The sequence below is a fragment of the Anser anser genome, assembly GCF_964211835.1.
Source record: "Anser anser genome assembly, chromosome: 4".
In the NCBI taxonomy this organism is placed as follows: Eukaryota; Metazoa; Chordata; class Aves; order Anseriformes; family Anatidae; genus Anser; species Anser anser.
The window spans coordinates 46,980,453-46,998,795 of NC_139724.1; the positions used below are offsets into that span (position 1 = coordinate 46,980,453).

At 45.5% G+C, this 18,343-nt stretch overlaps 1 protein-coding gene across 6 annotated transcripts in view; it reads left to right on the top strand.

The window, feature by feature from the left end:
- Window positions 1–18,343, top strand: part of AFF1 (ALF transcription elongation factor 1) — a 105,756-nt gene that overhangs the window by 65,006 nt on the left and 22,407 nt on the right. For all 6 annotated transcript variants that reach the window (XM_083833859.1, XM_083833860.1, XM_083833857.1 and 3 more), the window contains 4 exons: window positions 11,105–11,149; window positions 12,551–12,637; window positions 13,411–13,447; window positions 13,832–13,883. In XM_083833859.1, the coding sequence (XP_083689985.1) occupies window positions 11,105–11,149; window positions 12,551–12,637; window positions 13,411–13,447; window positions 13,832–13,883 (221 nt within the window). The remainder of the gene's footprint in view (window positions 1–11,104; window positions 11,150–12,550; window positions 12,638–13,410; window positions 13,448–13,831; window positions 13,884–18,343) is intronic.

Sequence of the window (18,343 nt, forward strand, 5' to 3'; positions counted from 1 at the left end):
ATTTAATAATTCTTTCGGGGTTGGAGAAAGATTTTTTTCTGTCTTGGACACGGCTGATTTCATCCATCCTCTGCAACCCAGGCTGCTGTGGTTGGGGCATATTTCAGAAACCCTTAGGGAAAACTTCACGCTTCAGTGGATCCTTGCAGTGGCAGCATGTTACTCTCTGCTAAAGCAAGATGGAAGAGGCAAAAAAAGGATGAGCAGCTGGTTGGGTATGTCAGACTGCCTTCTGCTCTCTTCCTTCTCTCCCCCGTGCCTCACCAAGCTTGCACTGGGTTTCTTCACTGTCTTCACTGTTTTCTGCCCTACCCACTTTCTTCCCAATGCATGCCAGGGAGGTGCAAGGGGTGCATTTGTGGCACAGGTTTTTCAGTCTCATCCAGTCACCGCTAGCATCACGAGGGGTGAGCATCAACCCTTGAACAAGGAGCCTTTCACCTGGGTCTTCCCCGTGGCCCTCTGAGGCTCTCGGAGATGAAAGCGGGTGGATCCCTTTCTGATCTTGCACTGCTTTTGCTGTTTTTATCCCCTCCTGTGGTTGAGCTCCCCAGCTCTGTTGCAGGTCCATCCACAGGCATGGATCCTGCCCTGCGCTCCTCGGGCAGCTTCAGGAGAGGCGAGCAGAGGGACAGAGAGCGTCTGGGCACAGGGTCAGGGCTGCACACAGCTTTTGTGCCTCTGAGTACCCAAACAACTCCTGGATTCCCTTGTTTTCTCTCTCCTGATGCATGTGCACGTCCTTAGGAGGAATTGAGCCCGATCCCAGTGGACAGGGATCCACATGGTGTGGTGTTCTGTTTTTTTGTTTTGTTTTTAAACCAAGCCAAAGCATGCAGAAGTAATTATATAAACAGCAAAAGCTACTTGTTGTATTTGATTTAATAGGTGAGTCCCACCGGATGCAAAAGACATTTTTTCCCTTGTGTGCCTCTTCTTTGGAAGAAGCAGCACGTTTTATCCAGGCTGGAAATAAACCAGCAAAACGGCGCCCAAGCAGCTGTAGCAGCTCACACGAAACCTCTTCGGCCAACCTGCCTGTAGATTTTAAAACTCTCCGCACCATTTCTTGCGCGAGTGGAAAGTGCCGAAGGGACAGATGTTGCCAATTTGAACCGTACAGGGGGAAGGCGAGTATTGCTAAGCAACCGTGTGCTTGAGAGAGCGTTTTTCGGAGAGGAGCCAAGGGAGTTATGCCTGGGAGCGCTCGCGGCTTCTTGTGGCTCGGCGCGAGGGAAGAGAAGAAAAGTTCTTTCCTGCCAGGGCCGCCACCAGCACAAAAGGCACCGTAACCTGTTGGCACCGATTAGGGCCAGCAAGGGGATGCACGAAGACAGGACATCTCCCTTGCCATGCAGGAAGGCCCTACGAGATGTTCACAGAGGTAAGCGCACCACGCGCCGCCCGGCGCTGGCCACAGGGACCTCGGGGCGGGCTGGCGGCAGCGGGGCTGGCAGCAGCTTCTGGAGCCCCCAGAGGAAGGGCAGAGGGGCTCTTAGCCGTGACCAGCTGTAAAACCTTGCGTGTGGCTCTTCCTCTGCCTGGCCAAGTGGTACTGGGAAGGCAGGCAGCAGGGGCTGCGCTCCTCCTGGCCGTCCCCTGGCTCCACCGGTGTGTTGGTTTGGAAGGAACATTCAGAAAGCAGTGCTGTTCTCGCCCTGACGTCGTGCTCAGCACAGTCCGTCTGCTGTCGGTTGTGCCTCTCTTTTTGCCTCTGTGGGGGGTTCTGCTGCACTTCAAAGTTTCAGGTCTCATGGTTCATTTTGACTGATGTCTAATGATGTCGCTGCCTGAATCATCTTTAGTATTTCCTTCCCTCCTTCCCAAGCTTTAGCTGCTAGTTTTCATCATCTTAATGATGATACTTGGACAATTAAGTTGTATCTTATTGTTTTTCGCAGCAGAATATTTTAACTCCCAGTTGGAAAAGGTGATGTTCCTGCCTTTTCCATCTTCCGCTTTTCAGCATACTAATTTCACTTTCTATACTGCATTAGCAGGTTTCCATTTTTCCTGTGCATTTGGTCAGACATTTATGAATATCATCAGACATCAGCGTGCTCTTTTTGTCTGCGGCCAAGTGTTGCAGATACTGCCCGATGAGATGATGTCTCCGTCCCGCTCCGAGCAAAAGGTCCGGCTGGGTTTCCCAACCAGGCTCTGCCCTCAGCCCGGCCGCCTTTGCACGTCCCCAGCCACACAGAAGACAAGCTGCAGCCGCCTTGTGCTTCAGACCCGAGAAGGGCTTGATGCTGCAAAGGAAGGCGTCTCCTGCCCCGCGGCCAGCTTGGCTTAGCAGAAGGCATTGCCACTTTTTGTGAGGCTTGCTTCTCCAGGCTCCTGTATCTATTAATCCCTTGGCCTTTCTGCCAGTTCCTAACATGGAGCTCTTCTTGAATCACGGGAGGGAAGAGCCAGCCTGATGTTTGCCTTGGCCGCTAAGGAAAGGGAGACCAATAGCTCTGGGTGCAGGGACTGATTGTTAACCTGTTGGTCAGCTGCAGAATTAGCAAATGGTGAAACTTCAGCTAAGCGTCCACTCGCAGCACTTGCAGATATTTGGGTCTGGGTGTCTGGTCCAGATGCGCACTTCGCTCTCATAAATGCTGAGTAGCTCAGATATTGCCACAGCCAGAAATATGTTCTTGACTTGCTTGTTAAGCTTCGTTAAGTCAGAAGAGAAATATGGTCAGCATTCAGTTTTTCTAAAACTCTGGTGGGTATTTCACGTTTTCAGAGGATCATTCTTTATCTTTGGCTGCTTAAATTTAGAATGAATAAGGACAACATGGCAATGCTGTTCCCTCACCTTGAGAGACGTTTAGAGAACTGGGTGTCTGTATCAGCAGGGTTTCTACAAGAGAGCTTCCCTCTTGAATGAGAACCTAAACTCAAATATTTGTTTTAATGCATATTGACTTCGATAAACAAACAAAAAAAAAAAAGGAGCAATTCCTGATTTTTAAGGCTGATGGCTGTATATATTTACAAGTCTTTTCTGTGTCCCTAACATGAAAACACTGGCTTGGTGGCTGCACATTTTAAGAGTCTATTGTAAAATAAACAATGTGTGGAATGATTCCGTATTAGCACTGTAGCATATATTTCTTTCAAAGCGTATAGTTCAAGATGCTCGCTACTTGAAGAGCATTTTTTTCCCTTGCGTAATAACCCCAGATTTTTATGATGTGCCTTCAGCACATTGCATTTTGAATGGCAGTGGTTTATGAAGAATGCTATGGGGTTTGGAAAACGGGGCAAACTGACTTAGCAGGAGACAAAGTTGAGTCAAATTTGAAGACTTCCAGCCTTCACCTCCTTTTAAAAGGCATCTTTTGGTTTCTTTTGCTAGCCTGTCCGCTCCTTGCAGTTCAGACTACACTGTAATTCAGACTGGGTTGGATGCCATCTGTTTGTTCAAGGTGGAAGGGTGTGTATTTGCAGCTTGAATGTTTTCACTTGAAGGAAGCACTGTGCTAAAGGTTCTCCTGTAGCTTGTCAGTCCTCAGCTGTGCTCCATTGGCTGGACATGCGGAAGGAATATATTCTGTGCCATGTGATATGTCTGTCTATTCAAGAGGAATATGTTCCAGGGCTACAAGTAAGTCTCATTGTTTGCTGTCCACTAAAGTTGCTTCAGGGAAAGATGCAAAAAACTTTCCCTTAGGCAGAATTTTGCTGGTGTCCTGGTGATCCATGCTGCAGCCATCTCCCCTTGGTTGGGTTTTTATTACAAGGCAGTCAGAGTGTTTCAAATACACAGAGAAGCTGCTTCTCCCCCCCAGAGTAGATGGGAGGGGACAGGAGCAAACAGCTGCCTTTCTACTGTCTTCTCAGCTTCGGTTTCTGGCCTCGCCAAGCTGCCGACGCAGAGCGCACCCAGCAGCTTCCTGTCCTGCCTGGAAAGTATTTCTGGATGTGGGGAGGACACCCCCGTACCTCCTGGGCAAGCACGCTGCTGAGTGCACAAAGCTGTGTGCAGAGGAGGGGATGGAGGTGCCGGTGTGTGCGCTCTGTTGTGTCATAGGACAGGCTTCGAGCCTTCTGTTGCAAGGCTGGGGAGCTTTCTGGGACATGTGTCTAATATTCATCTCAGGGAGACGACCTTTCATCTGAGCGTACGTGACTTCAAATAATGTCACTGACAATAAGACGCTCTTCTCTCTCGACTCCAAAACATACAATCTAGAAATGCTCTGTTTGCATTCAGGTCAGTTGTAAAACAATGGCGAAAGTTGCCTTGACAAGCAAAAGGATATCCTGCTATTTATTTCCCACAGGTTAAGTTCCTTGGTTTGGAAGCACTTGAAAATATTTCTTAATTTTTTTCCTGAGTTTTAAAAATAGCACCTAGGCTGTTTCTCAGTGAAGAGTTCTGCTCATGTAAGGAGAGAGGTGAAACTTGTCTTCTCTAAAGGCTCACATTTGCTTCCTTTTCCCCTGGGAAGGCAACGCCGGATGCGCTGACAAGCACCCGCTTCTCTGCTGACATAGCAGCACCAGCATTGATGCTGAGCTCTGGTGCTCCTCGACGGGTTGCTGCATGGTTCTGGGAGCTGCAAACCCACAAATGAGCCCAAGGTCTTGGTTCAGAAAAGGGAAGGAGTGCTTTTCCGGGCTGGGGCCTCCACATCCACCGCTTGTTTGCTCAGCTGGGGGCATCAGGTGGCACTGCTGCCAGGAGAACTCTTGCTCTCCTCCTTTTCCAAGGGGAAAGTGAGGTTGGAAAGGGAAAAGCTTGTGAGAGATGGCAGTCAGTAATGATATGAGTTGCTCTGAGTACTGCGGCATACCTCTCGCTGCTAAAACCTCCTGTTTCTTTGATGGTTTTAACAAATATCATTACTGCTGTCGTGCCTTTGTTGAACTCAAGTGAAGATCAGAATTTGCTGTCAAATGCTGTCTCAAGCCGACATTGCCTCCGACTTGGGAGTGCATCGTGCTAGCTGTAACACGGCAGCGTGCACGGCGTTACTGTCACCATGCAAGGGAAAGCAGTCCAGCGCCGACAGTCTCGTTGACATCGGAAGTCAGCCTGCTCACAGCTGCAGTTCCTGAGGGCCTTGGAAGGGACTTCCTTGTGCCAATACCTGGGGGGTTGTGAGGTGGGCACCGAGTGTCGGCAAGACAAACAGCAGTGGGCAGGAATGGGCAGGGGGAGAGAGGAGGTCTGGGAAGCATGTGTAGGTTCTCAGAAGTGTGAATATTTTGAATATTTTTTTAAACAGAAGAACAGACAATATTTTTTTTGAACAGAACAAGAAGTTGCTATGTTCACTTTTGGTCTTAGTGAGTAGAATTTATTTACAAAGAGCTGTTTGCTTTTAAGAGCATAATTCCTGCTGACTTTGACCAAAACATGGACTCTTAAACAGTTATATCATGCTAGCAAGTAAAGCTGGAGCTACTGAGAAATTCAAAACCTTGGGAATACGTAGCCCATCATTTGAATTTATGAACTCCTTACTCAGTTACGACACTGTGATTTCGCTATAACCTTGTTGTAATTGATAGGTCACTTGGGCATATATATGTCTTAACCGTGATAGCACATTCTTGCTGATGATCATGTATTAAATTTTGCAGACATGTTGATGCACCATAATGCCTGACTTCACGTTTCTTTGCTTTAGAAAATGTTGACTCCCACCACCTTTCAGCCAGCCTGTGCTGCTCTCCCCTCCTCCCCCAGACCAAAATCACCAAAGCCATGATTTCTCCTCCTGCTCCGCTCCCTTCCTGTGAGTAGTTTGTATTACCAGAAATTCACACGTAACTGTGGTTATGCCAACAGAGCACGTGTGCAGATTTGCCTCATTTATTCATCTGACAAATACCGTCAACAACAAACTGCCTCTGGTACAAGTTCTGGTTTGTTCTGCTTGCTCAGCTTTATCTCCATCACCTGTGGCGAGCAACATTTTTGTGGAGTCAGGCTACTCAAAATAGTGTAACAAGTATATCTAATGGCATAAATTGCAGCAAGGGGGGATTGGAAGGGAAAAATACTCAAAGTCATGACTTGCAGCTCTTACAGAAGTGGTTTTCATACCATCAACACTTACGCTGAAAGACACCTTGTTTTCCTTCTGGAGACGTCAGGGGGACACTAATTAACTAATGAAATCATCGGCCTTGGCTGGAGTTCTGGTCTGCATGGCTGTATGCAGGCTCTGCTGCAGCACTTACTTTTGATGTTTTGTTTATTTGGGTTTCAGCTGTAGTATTATTAGGGCAGGGCTAATAGGGCTGCAGGAGTTCGTTCCAGCAGCTCACGATTTTGGAAGGTCCTTTATTAAAATGTATCTGCACAAAGCACTGTGCTCCTTCAGACAAAGGCATATGAACCAGAGACTTTTTCCTTGTCAAGAAGGAGCTTTTTATAAAATTAGTTTTCTATTTCAGTTTCCTCTCCATTTCTTCCTTTTGTCCCTCTGTCTTCTACCTTCTTGTACCGTTTTTGTTGCGGTTGTCCTGTTTTTGCTGAAATCAAGCAAGCTTTCTTCCGTCCTTAAAAACGATGAGTCCCATGGTAATTCTTCACCTGCTGTGAAAATTAATCCTGGTCCTGGGCAACCTGCAGAGAAAACTGACTTTTCTTCTTGTGGCTTTGCCTGCCTCTGACAGCACTTCCCCGAATTTCCTAGAGCATTCAAGCTGCTGTTACAGGGACCCTGCTGTCAGGTACTATCTGTGTGTTAATTTACAGTGGTAATGAAACCCAGGGCAATATGCCCATAACAAAATGGTGTTTAAAACCTGTGGCTGTCATGTTTGGAGCCAGTCATTAAGGATGTATTTAACTGGGTCAAATTCGAGGCTTTAAACAAATCGTATCAACAAAGATTTCCAATTAGATAATACAAGCTCCTGCTTAACTCTAAGTTAATGAAATAAATGTGTTTGGACTTAGTAGAGAAATCGCATTAAGGAAAACCTAAATTTACACAAGTATTCCCACCCTGAAGTCAGGGAAGGGGTGGTTGCATTCTTAAACTACCGCTTGTTTTTAAGTCTGTCTGCACAGTCTGATTTGTTACTGACTTACCAGAGCTCACAGGAAAGAGCATAAAGACTTAATCATCTCAGCAAGTTTTAGGTCAAATTCCATATTTTTCCTTTTCAAATTTCCAATACTTTTTTAAGGACTTGGAGAAAAACAAAACAAACAAAAAAAAAGAAAACCAACCAACCAACCCAAACCTTACAATCTGTGAACTTGAAAGAAATCAGAGGAAAATCTACCTTCCTGCACCGCTTTTCTTTGGTGCAGCTTTGTTGCTTTTATTAGCTCTTCATCAGCGCCACAGGTTCCCATGTGCAGTCAGTTCTCCTGTGGTTTGCAGGGGTCTCTTTTTTTCTTTCTCTTCTTTTTTTTTTTTTTTTTTTACTGCAGCAGTTGTGCTAGCAGTGCTTTTCCTTCATGTTCCCTTGCAAAACCACGCAGGGTTACAAGTGCAGGTGATGTATACGCAGCTCAAGATGTTTCACATGTCTGCATGCTGGCTTTCGGGCTGGCCACCTGCCCTTTGAATCGATTCCTCCTGCTGCTCCCGAACCCCCGTGGCACCCCAGATGTTGCTGGGTGGCTCCTCATAGGTCCTCAGCGCGGCAGCGAGGTTGGCTCTTGACTTCGAGGTCAGGCTGCTCCTGGCAGCTGGGAAAGCCGGCGTGGCAGCCGACTGTCGTGGTTGGGGCTCACCTGCATGGGCAAGGCCAGTTCCACCAAGTGCCCGGTGCTGCCCGATCTGAATCTGTGGTGGAGTATCAGAGGGGCAGGTGCTGACAGAACGTGCAGGGGGGAAACAAGTGTGGTTTTACGCCTCAGAGAGCTCTTGAGGGCAGTGAGTTTCATAAGCGTGTCCTGCACTTCAGAACTAAGGCATCGCTTTCTTTTGTTTCCCGTCTGCCGAGCTGCAAACAATTAAAGAAATCTGATCCATGTTTGAGAACTGAGGCAAAAACAATGCTTTGGACTGGGTTAGTGCATGCAAGAGAAGAAAATGCAGTGTCGTGGCACCTATTTGCATGCTTTCTAGGGAACAGGAAATGAGCTGGTAGCAAAGCATACATTGCAGGGGAGGATATCTTTTCAGAAAGCTGAAATAGCCAGTTCATCTTTTTTTTTTTTTTTTAAATGGTTACTTTCAAGTTATGCAGTATGAGATGCAACGTAAGAGGCACTCCAGGTTTGAAAAACACCAAGACCTGTGACACTTCTTCCACTGGACCTCCCAGGAGTTTTAGCACTGCAGGAGCAGGGTGAAGCTGGGAACTTTGTGCTTCCAGAGGAGATTTTGACCTCAGGTAGTCAGCTCTGGATTCCACAGTTTTACCTAACACTGAAATTGTGTAAAATGAAGACTTTGTTCCCTACAGGTGAGCTGAGTGTTAGCACGAGTTGTCCTTCCCCCTTGCTTGTACCCCTTCTTGTATTCATCTGGTGCTGTGGCAAGGTGGTTCAAGGAGCTGAATCACCAGAAAGAGAGAGCCACCAGTGAAAGAAAAAGCAGAAGAGCTAATGGTTGTCTGCCAGGTTGACATAGAAAATGTTTGCTGTACAGGCCACATTTAATTGCTGGATGAGGCTGTGCGAGAGGAATCACAAAGTAAAAAAAAGCTTGCAGGCATGATAACCTTGTTAGCATTGTTGTCTAATTAATCTCATTTTCATTTCTATTCGCCCCCTGTTTCTTGCGTATCGTAACAGTAGTTATTCATGATAGGAAAATGATGTCGAATTCAGGAGATACTCTGTGAAGGGGTGTTTAAGAACCTATCTGTACAATAAAGCCTTAGGTGACAGAGTTGAGAAAAGTTGTCTTTTGGCATATGAAGAAAGGGCTTCCCGTGCGTCAGACGCTACGGGGCATCGGTAAGTGCCTGAAAGCAAGAGGTCTGCTGAACAAATGTGCTCCGTCTGCAGCAAAACAGAAACATCTTTCAACAACATGTTCTACGGCCACCCATGATGACCGCATGCTGACAGCGGTGCCTGTTCTGCAGTAAGAGATACTCATCACGTGTGTGTTCGCACAGTCTTCGTAGCTGTTCTGCTACATGCTTTACAAGCAGATTAATAGGTGTTACTGCTTCAGCTTTCCCTGAAAGCAGCCGTGTTGCCACATCCTCTAAAAATCATGGATGGAGCAAGCTGAGTTTGAGATCCTCACTGCTGTCTTTGCCTGATAGATGCATTTCAGCCTGTTTTGTGATACGGAGCACTTACGCACCCTTGGAGGACAATCTGCTCGGTGTCTGATGTTCCTCACAGTCGTGTGAGAAAATCTGCACAAATTTCTGCTTGCACTTGTTTTGAGCAACAAGGTAATGCAAGCTCAAATTTTGGCAGGCTTTGTCAGTATGCTGTAAAATGTTTCTGTATTCGTAATCAAGGTTAGTAGAAGATTGTTTAAAAACATGCATCGTCTCTATAGTTGGATGGCTTGTCTTGGAAGCTGTGTGCGTGCAGCTAATGAATAACTATAGAGTGGAAAGGGGGAGATTTTAACTGCACAGAAGTGCAGGGGTTTCTTTTTTTCTTTTTTTCTTTTTTTTTTTTTTTTTTTTTTTTTACTGCAGCAGTTGTGCTAGCAATGCTTTTCCTTCATGTTCCCTTGCAAAACCACGCAGGGTTACAAGTGCAGGTGATGTATACGCAGCTCAGGATGTTTCACATGTCTGCGTGCTGGCTTTCGGGCTGGCCACCTGCCCTTTGAATCGATTCCTCCTGCTGCTCCCGAACCCCCGTGGCACCCCAGATGTTGCTGGGTGGCTCCTCATAGGTCCTCAGCGCGGCAGCGAGGTTGGCTCTTGACTTCGAGATCAGGCTGCCTGTGCTCTGATAAAGTGAAAGGATCATCAAGGCCTCAGGAGCTTTCTGAAGCCACCTCCTAGCTGAATCCTGCTTTTCTGTACAACCAGATGCAATTTTCTGTGCCTGCTGTTCACAACTCATGAAATTAAGCAGTGAATTAGGTGGCTATGCTACCAGGTTAAGCTTGCTAGCAAAAGAAAAAAAGCAGAAGGGAAGGATCCCTTTTCAGCACCATGAGTTATGAAGCATTTTGAACTCTGCCACGTGGTACAAGTTTGCTGCCGTGCCCTGTTTCCACTGATCTTGGGTGAGTAAGTGGCAGCCCTGCGTGCATGATTTTCTGAAGAGCAGTCAAATCCTTGGCAGATGAGTACTGTTCCACGAGGGCTTTGTGTAGACACAGGCAAATGAGGATGCAGGGCAAAAGGGTTCCTCACCTGCTGTTTCCTCTGTGGTGTAGCATATGGAAAACAGTTGAGTGTCCTTCCTGTGTGAGCACTGAGGACACTTTTGGTCTTTACTGTGAAGCCCTTTCTTGCTTTACCTCTGCTGGGGGAGATCCCTTTGGCCACACAGGGGAGCTCGCTGCCCTCTGCTTCCCAGTAGGGAGCATCCCCTGGAGCAGGAGGTGTTGGCTGCGCTTCTGTCAGCCCCTGCATTGCTTTTGCTTGGGACTCGTGGCAGGCTTTGCCAAAAGCCAGCACGTTGCTCCAACTTGGTGGTAGAGCCAACGTTTTGCTCTGAGATGTGCGCGTCACGATTGCACTGTTTTTTAAATGTCAGTATCTTAATGGTAATTGATATTCACATGAGTCTGAGAGCTGGAATTCAAGCTCTTGGTGCACGATAACCTCCACTTTAAAAACCACCTCTATTTTGCCTTCTCTAAGCTTAGGGCTTTAGTTTCTTTTTTGGCTGAGTGCACGTGGCTGCGTAGAAGTAAGAAGGCAAGTCACAAAGTGAGGAGAATCCCAGCACTGTTTAATAAGCTCTGTTTCTCTTTACGTGATTTCTTCAGGAGAAGCTGTTTGAAGACACTTTCCTACTTTTTCAAATTTCTTAGAATATAGCTTCTGCTAAATACTTGAAAACAACAAGCTTTGTAGAGGCATGTTATTATCTGCCCTTCTGATGGCCTTTTACTTCTTGCTAGCATTTTTTTAATTAATGAGTTTCCATGAAGCTTATAGAACTAGGGGTGAGCAAATGTTTGCTGAGTTTATCTGCCCAGTGTCAGTTGGTAAAACTGAAACAAACTCACACTTCTTCCTCTTCTTTTTGTTGTAGCAAACCTTCCCCAGTGATGTCCAGTGCGTTGAAGAAATTCTGAAGGTGGGTGCTGTTAAATACCACATCTTGTGTTTCCTTATATTTTGCTTGCATTAAAATAACATGCAGGGGGGAAATACTGCTCTGCTTCTTTTTTATCAACTGGTGTTGCAATCACCAGAAGCATGTCTTTGGGTATGCTGCAGAGAAGTAAGGTGACAGCTTCAGATACAGCTGGAGTTGTCACACCCATCAGTGCATACACACAACGCAGCCTTGTGCAATCCAAGAGGAAGATGGGCACATCACCTGAACCAGCCAGAGCTACTCCTCGGCCAGGCCAGGGGGCTGCTGTTAGATATTTCTGAGACACTGATGCAACCAAAAGGAAACACATACACATGCCTGAAGAGATGTAGAGCAGTATATTGAGGGGTTTGCTGTCTATTGCAAGATTGCACAGCTAGAGAGTGTAGAGAGCAGCGAGCTGAGGAGTGGAAGGGGAGAAACAAGAAGATAAGGGTGATAATTACATGACCGGATGGTTACACAGGTTACTTGAAGGCTGTTTCCAGTTCTTGCACAAAATCCTCCTAGATTTATCCAATCCCTGCTTCTAGAGTCAAAGGTAGCCACATGGAGTCACTTCCCTATAAATTTTCATGTTTTATGCTATTCCTAATTGATAAGGGAACTGGAGCCACTTCTGAGCTTTTGTGCCTTGACGAAAACAGGCGCCCCAAAATTACAGCCCGGTAGAGATGTTCACACCACAGTCGGTGTATTTGGTGCACGCGGTACAGCCATATAGTTTGCAGGCACCTTCTCCATACATTTCTTTCCAGTCCTCAGGCAAGCCACGTGTGGTGCATGTCTGTCTCGAGATGCGTTCAGCACGAGCACAGTTCCTACCTCTGTAAATCGAGTCCAGCGCCAGTGTTGTGTTAGCCCCGGCTGGAGGCAGAGCTGCTGCTCTGTGCCAGGCGTTCTGAGCACGTCAACGGCGGTGCCAGCCGAGCACGTGCATTGAGGCTGGTCCTACCCAGCCAGCCCTGTCCCATGGTGCGCTGCCCCTGCTCTGCTCGCACATGTGCTGTCACCGAGCCCAGTCTGCACTCTGAAAAAGCCCACAGCTACTCATGTGCAGGTTTTGTTTGCTTTTCCTTTTATTAACTGTTAGCTGTAATGCCGAGGCCAGATGCTGCAAACGCAGTAGGTGCTTAGCTCTGCAAGCTGTGCTGAGATGGCTGCTGCTTGGGCAATGCAAATGTGCTTGCAGAGAGGGGCAAGTGCTCACCACAGGGCAGATGCTGCATCCCAAGGATGGTTTCTCACTGCGGTGCTGTCTCCATGGTCTGCAGTCCAGCCTACAAGGACTTTAGGTAGATACGAGTCTTAAGCTTAAAACTTCACTGCAAGTATCAGCAAAAATACCCTAATCCACTTTTCTCCATCTCTTTCCAGGAAATGACCCACTCATGGCCACCTCCTCTGACAGCTATTCATACACCTAGTACGGCAGAGCCCTCAAAATTTCCGTTTCCAACAAAGGTAAAACAGCCTCTTTTTGTCAGACCTTTTGATATATTAAAGACAGCTTTCCAGCTTGCATGTGTATTCATCTAATTTTTGACCCCATCCCTTTCTTAGGTAAAGGCTGTGAGGAGAGATTATCTTTTGAAGCAATCAGATAAACGAAAGCACAGTGGATCTCACATTACATAACTGCTGCGTGAAATGCATAATTTTACTGAGAATTAGATCAGATGGTGCTTACGAGTAATTATTTCTGAGTGAGCTATGTGGTAGTGTGATTATCTTTTACCTTTTTTTTTTTAGCAAGCTTTATATTTTTAGAATTGTAAGATGTTTGAGCCAGAGAGAAGGGTGAATGAATGCTGTTTAGATGACATAGATGTTTGTTCGAATTGTGGACTCCAAATGTGACTACTTTGCAGAAACATTTTAAGCATCTCCTCTCTGTTGCAGCACAAAAAAGTTTTAACCTTTACTTTCAAGAAAAATATTTGTTGGCTGCATTAAACAGAAATATTTGGCAGCTCTGTCAAAATTTTCTATATTCCTTCAAAAAGGCACATACTGCTAGTTTTCCAGCAGCACATTTTTGGTGGCAGTAGCACATCATGTTAGTGCTAAACTACGTCAGAGCAACCTAAACTCTTAGACAGTTCAAAGGCAAGCTGTGGTTAAGTTGACTTTTATTACAATAAGTTACACGTTGAAAACACATCACCAACATGCAGCTATTGAGAGAGAGCTGGTGTATTTTATTCTCAACTTTTCGCTTTGTCCTTTCTTTGCAGGAATCACAGCATGTTGGATCTGTAGCACAGAATCAGAGTAAGTAGAAATCCAAAGAATACACAGCAATGTCTGTATGAGCTCACAGATAACTTTGTGTGTTGTGTGTGAGAGATTGATGAGAATATCAAATGTTTACATTGATTAAGGAGCACAATTTCCTGGGCTTGGTTGAACACTGAAGAATTTAGATAATGCCTCAGAGATTGTGTACGTTCCTTACTTGGAAAGTAAAGCAGCAGTTCAGCAGAGAACAAACAGTGTTTTGTTAGGAAATCCCACTTAGGATGATGAATAATCTCACTGGCAAGGAATTACATCCTGGAAGAGAGTGACTTTCTAATTGTGACACCCAGAGACTGTAGGGTAAAATACAGTTCATGTGAGGCAAGTAAAAAGAACTGATTTGTTTTTGATTTGCAGAACAGTATGACGCACCTTCAAAAACGTTGCCTAGTTCTCAACCAAGAACATCGTAAGTAACCAGACTCAGTTCCCATGCTCTACTGTGCAGTTACTTAAAAGAATCTGTAATGAATTAAAAAATGCCTTACTTGAAGTTTCTGAAGATTAAAGTTTATTAGTTCAGTTTTTCTCTGAAAATTTCAATGGAGGGAACTTACAGCCACAGCAATATTGCTGTTTCATGTTTATCATTACTGTATTAAAAAAAAAAAAACACAAACACAAAACCACACAACTATTAATATACCAAGTGGAGGGGGTTTTGCTCTGTTAATCTGTGGCTACTTAATACGTTGTCACACAGTGTGTGTGTATTAATAATGCATTAAACTGACATAAATTAGAAACAAACTGAATCTGATCCATTTAGCATACCATTTTGAATTTGTGAAGGTTAGTAAAGCTATGCTTACAAAATTTGTGAAAACTTGCACATCTTATAGAAATCATGGGGTATAATTTTTTTCAGTTGTCCAAGGGAAAGTTCGTGAGAAGTGTTGTTCTTCAATTTTTTTAAAAATTTTATTTAAACCCTCCACCCCTCCAAAAAAAAAAACTACCTTCATATGAAGTTTCTAAAAACCTCAACTTACATTATCTAATCAAGTTAGCAAGGTGCAAAGTGGGGTCCTGTATATTTTTTTAATATTATTTACATATTTCTTTTGTCTCTTTGTGTCTCTTCTTTCCCCTATTATTTTATGGTTTCTCTGAGAAGGCTTCTCAGAATTGGAGTCCCAGATCTTTGTGCATAATCTTGGCAACAGTTTTACAAAGGCAGGGAAGGAATGCCAGCTAATACTTGTATTGCTTCAATATCAAGTTGTAAGTTGGTGGGAAAGATCCATAATGGCAATAAAAAAAACAACTTGGCAGCGTCCTGGTAGGTTCAAGTGGTTGTCTATTAATTAGGTTAATCACAGGAATTTCTTGAAAGTAGTTTTGTGTGGGCTGACTTTGAGTCTTTCGGGATTAACCTGGCCAGATGGCAGCGTTGATGGGTTCTGAGCCTTGAATAATAGAAACCTTTCCACATCCAGGAGGCTAAGTGGTCTGTGTGCGAGTCAATTGCCCAGGCATTAAATGCCTGTCAGCTCAGTGATAAAGAGCTCGTTTTACTTCACACTGTATCCTTCCATGGAAGGCTGCAAACTGCAGACTACAAAGCTTACACCTTTTTTTTTTTTTAGTTTATAATAAATAATTCAATTAAAATAAAAACCTGGGAAGGGCACAAGCAAGAGGCTCTCCTCCTCAGCTGAATTGCAAGATTTTGTGTTCAGGCTTTTCATTCGAGCCTTCCTGACCTGACCAGTCTCCAAAGGACAGCCAGAACCTTCCTGCTGCTGGTTTCTGGTAGCATCTCACTGAGCCTCTGCGTTTAGGGATTTCATATGAACTAAGACAAACACAAGCCCTCTGGGACCAGCTGAGCGGAAGGCACAAGGCAGCTCAAGCCAGGGACCCCGTCCCTGGGCGTTGGTTGCCTTCACGGGCTGGTCCTCCTCGAGGGTAAAGGGAACCTCGGTTTGCTGATGTCCATCAGTGAATGTCTTTCCCTTCGTGGTGATTTTTATTAGCATCTTGGAGCCAGCGCTCACTTACCGTGGCCATACATCGACAGAGGCAGTTGAAGGCAGAGGAACAGAGCAGCTTAGGTTGACATCCTAAATGGACTGAACGGAGGTTTACCCGAGGACTTGCCCTGCGTTTTCCCCTTGAAGTGATGCATCCCTTCTTTTTGTCTCCTTTTTTTCTCCTTTGCCAAACAGGGCTTTCTTTGCTCTTCAGAAGCCACGTGACCCTCAGAAAACTCGGCTGCCGATAGTAGCTCGTGTTACCAACTGTGGCTGGCTGAACACAAACAGCATTTGTGTTGCTTAATTAGAGGTTGAAATCCCTGGGCATCTGTGTGCCCAAATTAAGCATCCAGCTTCCCCGAGCAGGCACAGGTTCCCAGGTGGCTTTCCTTCTTGGGTGCAGCCCCCAGGTCAGCTCCTGGCTGTGCTGGAATGGGAGCAACCCTCCTGCTCACGGGGGAGATGCCGACCTCTGCCTCCGCAATGCATCTTCAGCACAGCCAGCAGAGAGGGGCCAGCCCGTGCCTTCAGTGGAGCTGCTGGGCAAGCTGCGCTGATTTTAGCGCCACTCATCTCACGAAAAGAGCTCTTTATAAATAGATTCACAGGGATATTGATGATGTGTGCATAAGCGGCAGGTCCTGCAAATGAAAACTCAGCATCTTTTAAGTGCTGAGCTAATTAAAGTATAAAGATTATTAGGGCAGATTTATCTTCTTTAAGTAGGCTATTTAACAATTTGTTGAAACCTTGTTTTGGGGAAAGTGGCTTTGTCTAGCCATGCAAAAGTGTGACTCATATAAAATTTTCATGTTCCTCCTTGATACTAAATTGAATTTAAGTGGTAGCAATGTTCTTCCTTGATCCTAAATTGAAGTTAAGTGGTTGCAATGTTCTCGCACTCTGTGCTTTACTTACCAGCAGCTCAGGTGAAAAAGGCAGTTCTTTTGAGTAGAAACAGTTAAATCAGATTTAAAGGACAATCTAGGTAGCATTGCCTAGTGTATCCTTTAGCCTCTAAAGGAAATGCATCTGTAGGCCAGAGTGCTTAAGGTAAAACAAAACAAAACCCAGGAAAAACTTCCAGGACATTTTCACATCCCTGGAAGTGTGTTTAAATTGCAGGGCAGACCAGCTTTGGCTCCAGCTGAAGCCAGTGTGCGCACGTTGCTGTGGGCTGCATGCCGTTTGCCTTCAGTAGGAGATGGAGGGGGGTTGTTTGCCACATCAGTGTCTCGTAGCACTTCCCTCCAGTGTTTACTCTAAAAGCAGAGGCTCCAGGTGGTGTCCACAGGGAATGTGTGTGAGGAAATGAGGTGTTGGAGGCTGGGAGATGGAAGAGGACAGCCACGAGGGAATGGCGAAGTCAAAATGCCTGAACAAAGAAAACACGTAGCTCTGCGAAGGTGACAGCAGGCAGAGCCCTTATGGCACCAAGAGCCTTTTCTGCATCAGTGTGAGGTAACGCGGGGCAGTGGGGCTGGTAACTCCTCGGGAGGCAGTGCTGTGCAGGAGGGGTGGGCCCTGCTGGTGGGCACCGGAGGCCTCTGGGCGCCATCCTGCTCCAGGTACAAGAGCGTGGGTCCCAACCCTAGTCTTTAGTAAACTCTGACTCAGATGTGTGTCACGTAGAAACATACCCTTCTGAAGCCAATTTTTTTTCTGTGAACTGTACGCTAGCAGCCCCGTGAACGTGTTTCAACAAAAGACCTCGTAACTGGAAAAATAACGTCAGCAGCAACGAATTACACTGCTGGTGCTGCAGTGGGAGTAGCTAGTCTGAGTTTGGGAAAAGGGAAGGCAGGAGAACTCAATTTGTCTCTTATTACTTGGACACCCTGACCTTCTTAACCTAACTCATTTTTACATTCTGTCCTGAGGTTTGAGGGGTTTATAACTTGAAAATAAAATGCATGAAGAAGAGATGCTGTCTCATCAGAGTCAGCAGTTGGGGTCCAGAGCTGCCAACCCCGGTGTCTTGGGAAGGAAACTGTACCAAAGTATACATCTTGCCAAAATGAGAATGTACCCTAGGATAGCAAATTTTTACTAGATTCAAAGATGTAAATAAAAAGATAAGAAGGATTAGATAAAAAGACTTTTTTTTAACAGGGAGGAAAACATTCCCATTTCCTCATCTTCCAAACCAAGAGCCTGAAAGTGTAACAAACAGCAAGCACATGGGAAACGGAAATGGCCCCTCACCCAAACCCCATACAGGAAAAAAGAAAAAAAGAAAAAGAAAGGAAAAAAAATCAAACCTGGCAACATCCCTAGTAAGAGATTAATTTGGATGGCCGAAGTTTTTCAGCTTAATAGTGCAAGCAGATGGGATGACAGCAATGTATGAAGACAGCAGTTCAGACATGCAATGTGTAATTCAGTAAGAGAGCCTGCCACAGTATTGGAGTGTTGTTTTGCAAAGAGACTGGAGGTCTGGGGTTTTCTCATTAGTGGATATTCAGCTTCAGGCAACAAGTTCTGATTTTCATAGTGAGGATGTACAGCACTGCATGAAGAGAAGTTAATTCTGGAGGGCAGTATGCTCGGTTTTCAGTCGCACAAGTATTAGAATCTCAACTTGCTTGTAAACCAAAATAAAAGTGTTTGGTTTTAGGCATTTGAAATTGTCTTTTCAAGGGACTTCAGCAGTAGTGTTTTGATGTTCCTTTTCTTAGAGGCATCCACAGTAAAATATATATTATTAGGAAATGACGTGTAAAAGCAGCAAAGCTGTTGGAAGAGATGTCTCCGTTGTGAATGCTGTGAAAGGCTCAGAGCAACTCGCCCTTGAGTACGCAGTGGTTGAGATGGCGAAGCCTCACCAACGATCTCCTTCCCCATAGCTCAGTGCTTGTCGCCCAGCACCAGCGTGAGGAGGCACCTGTGT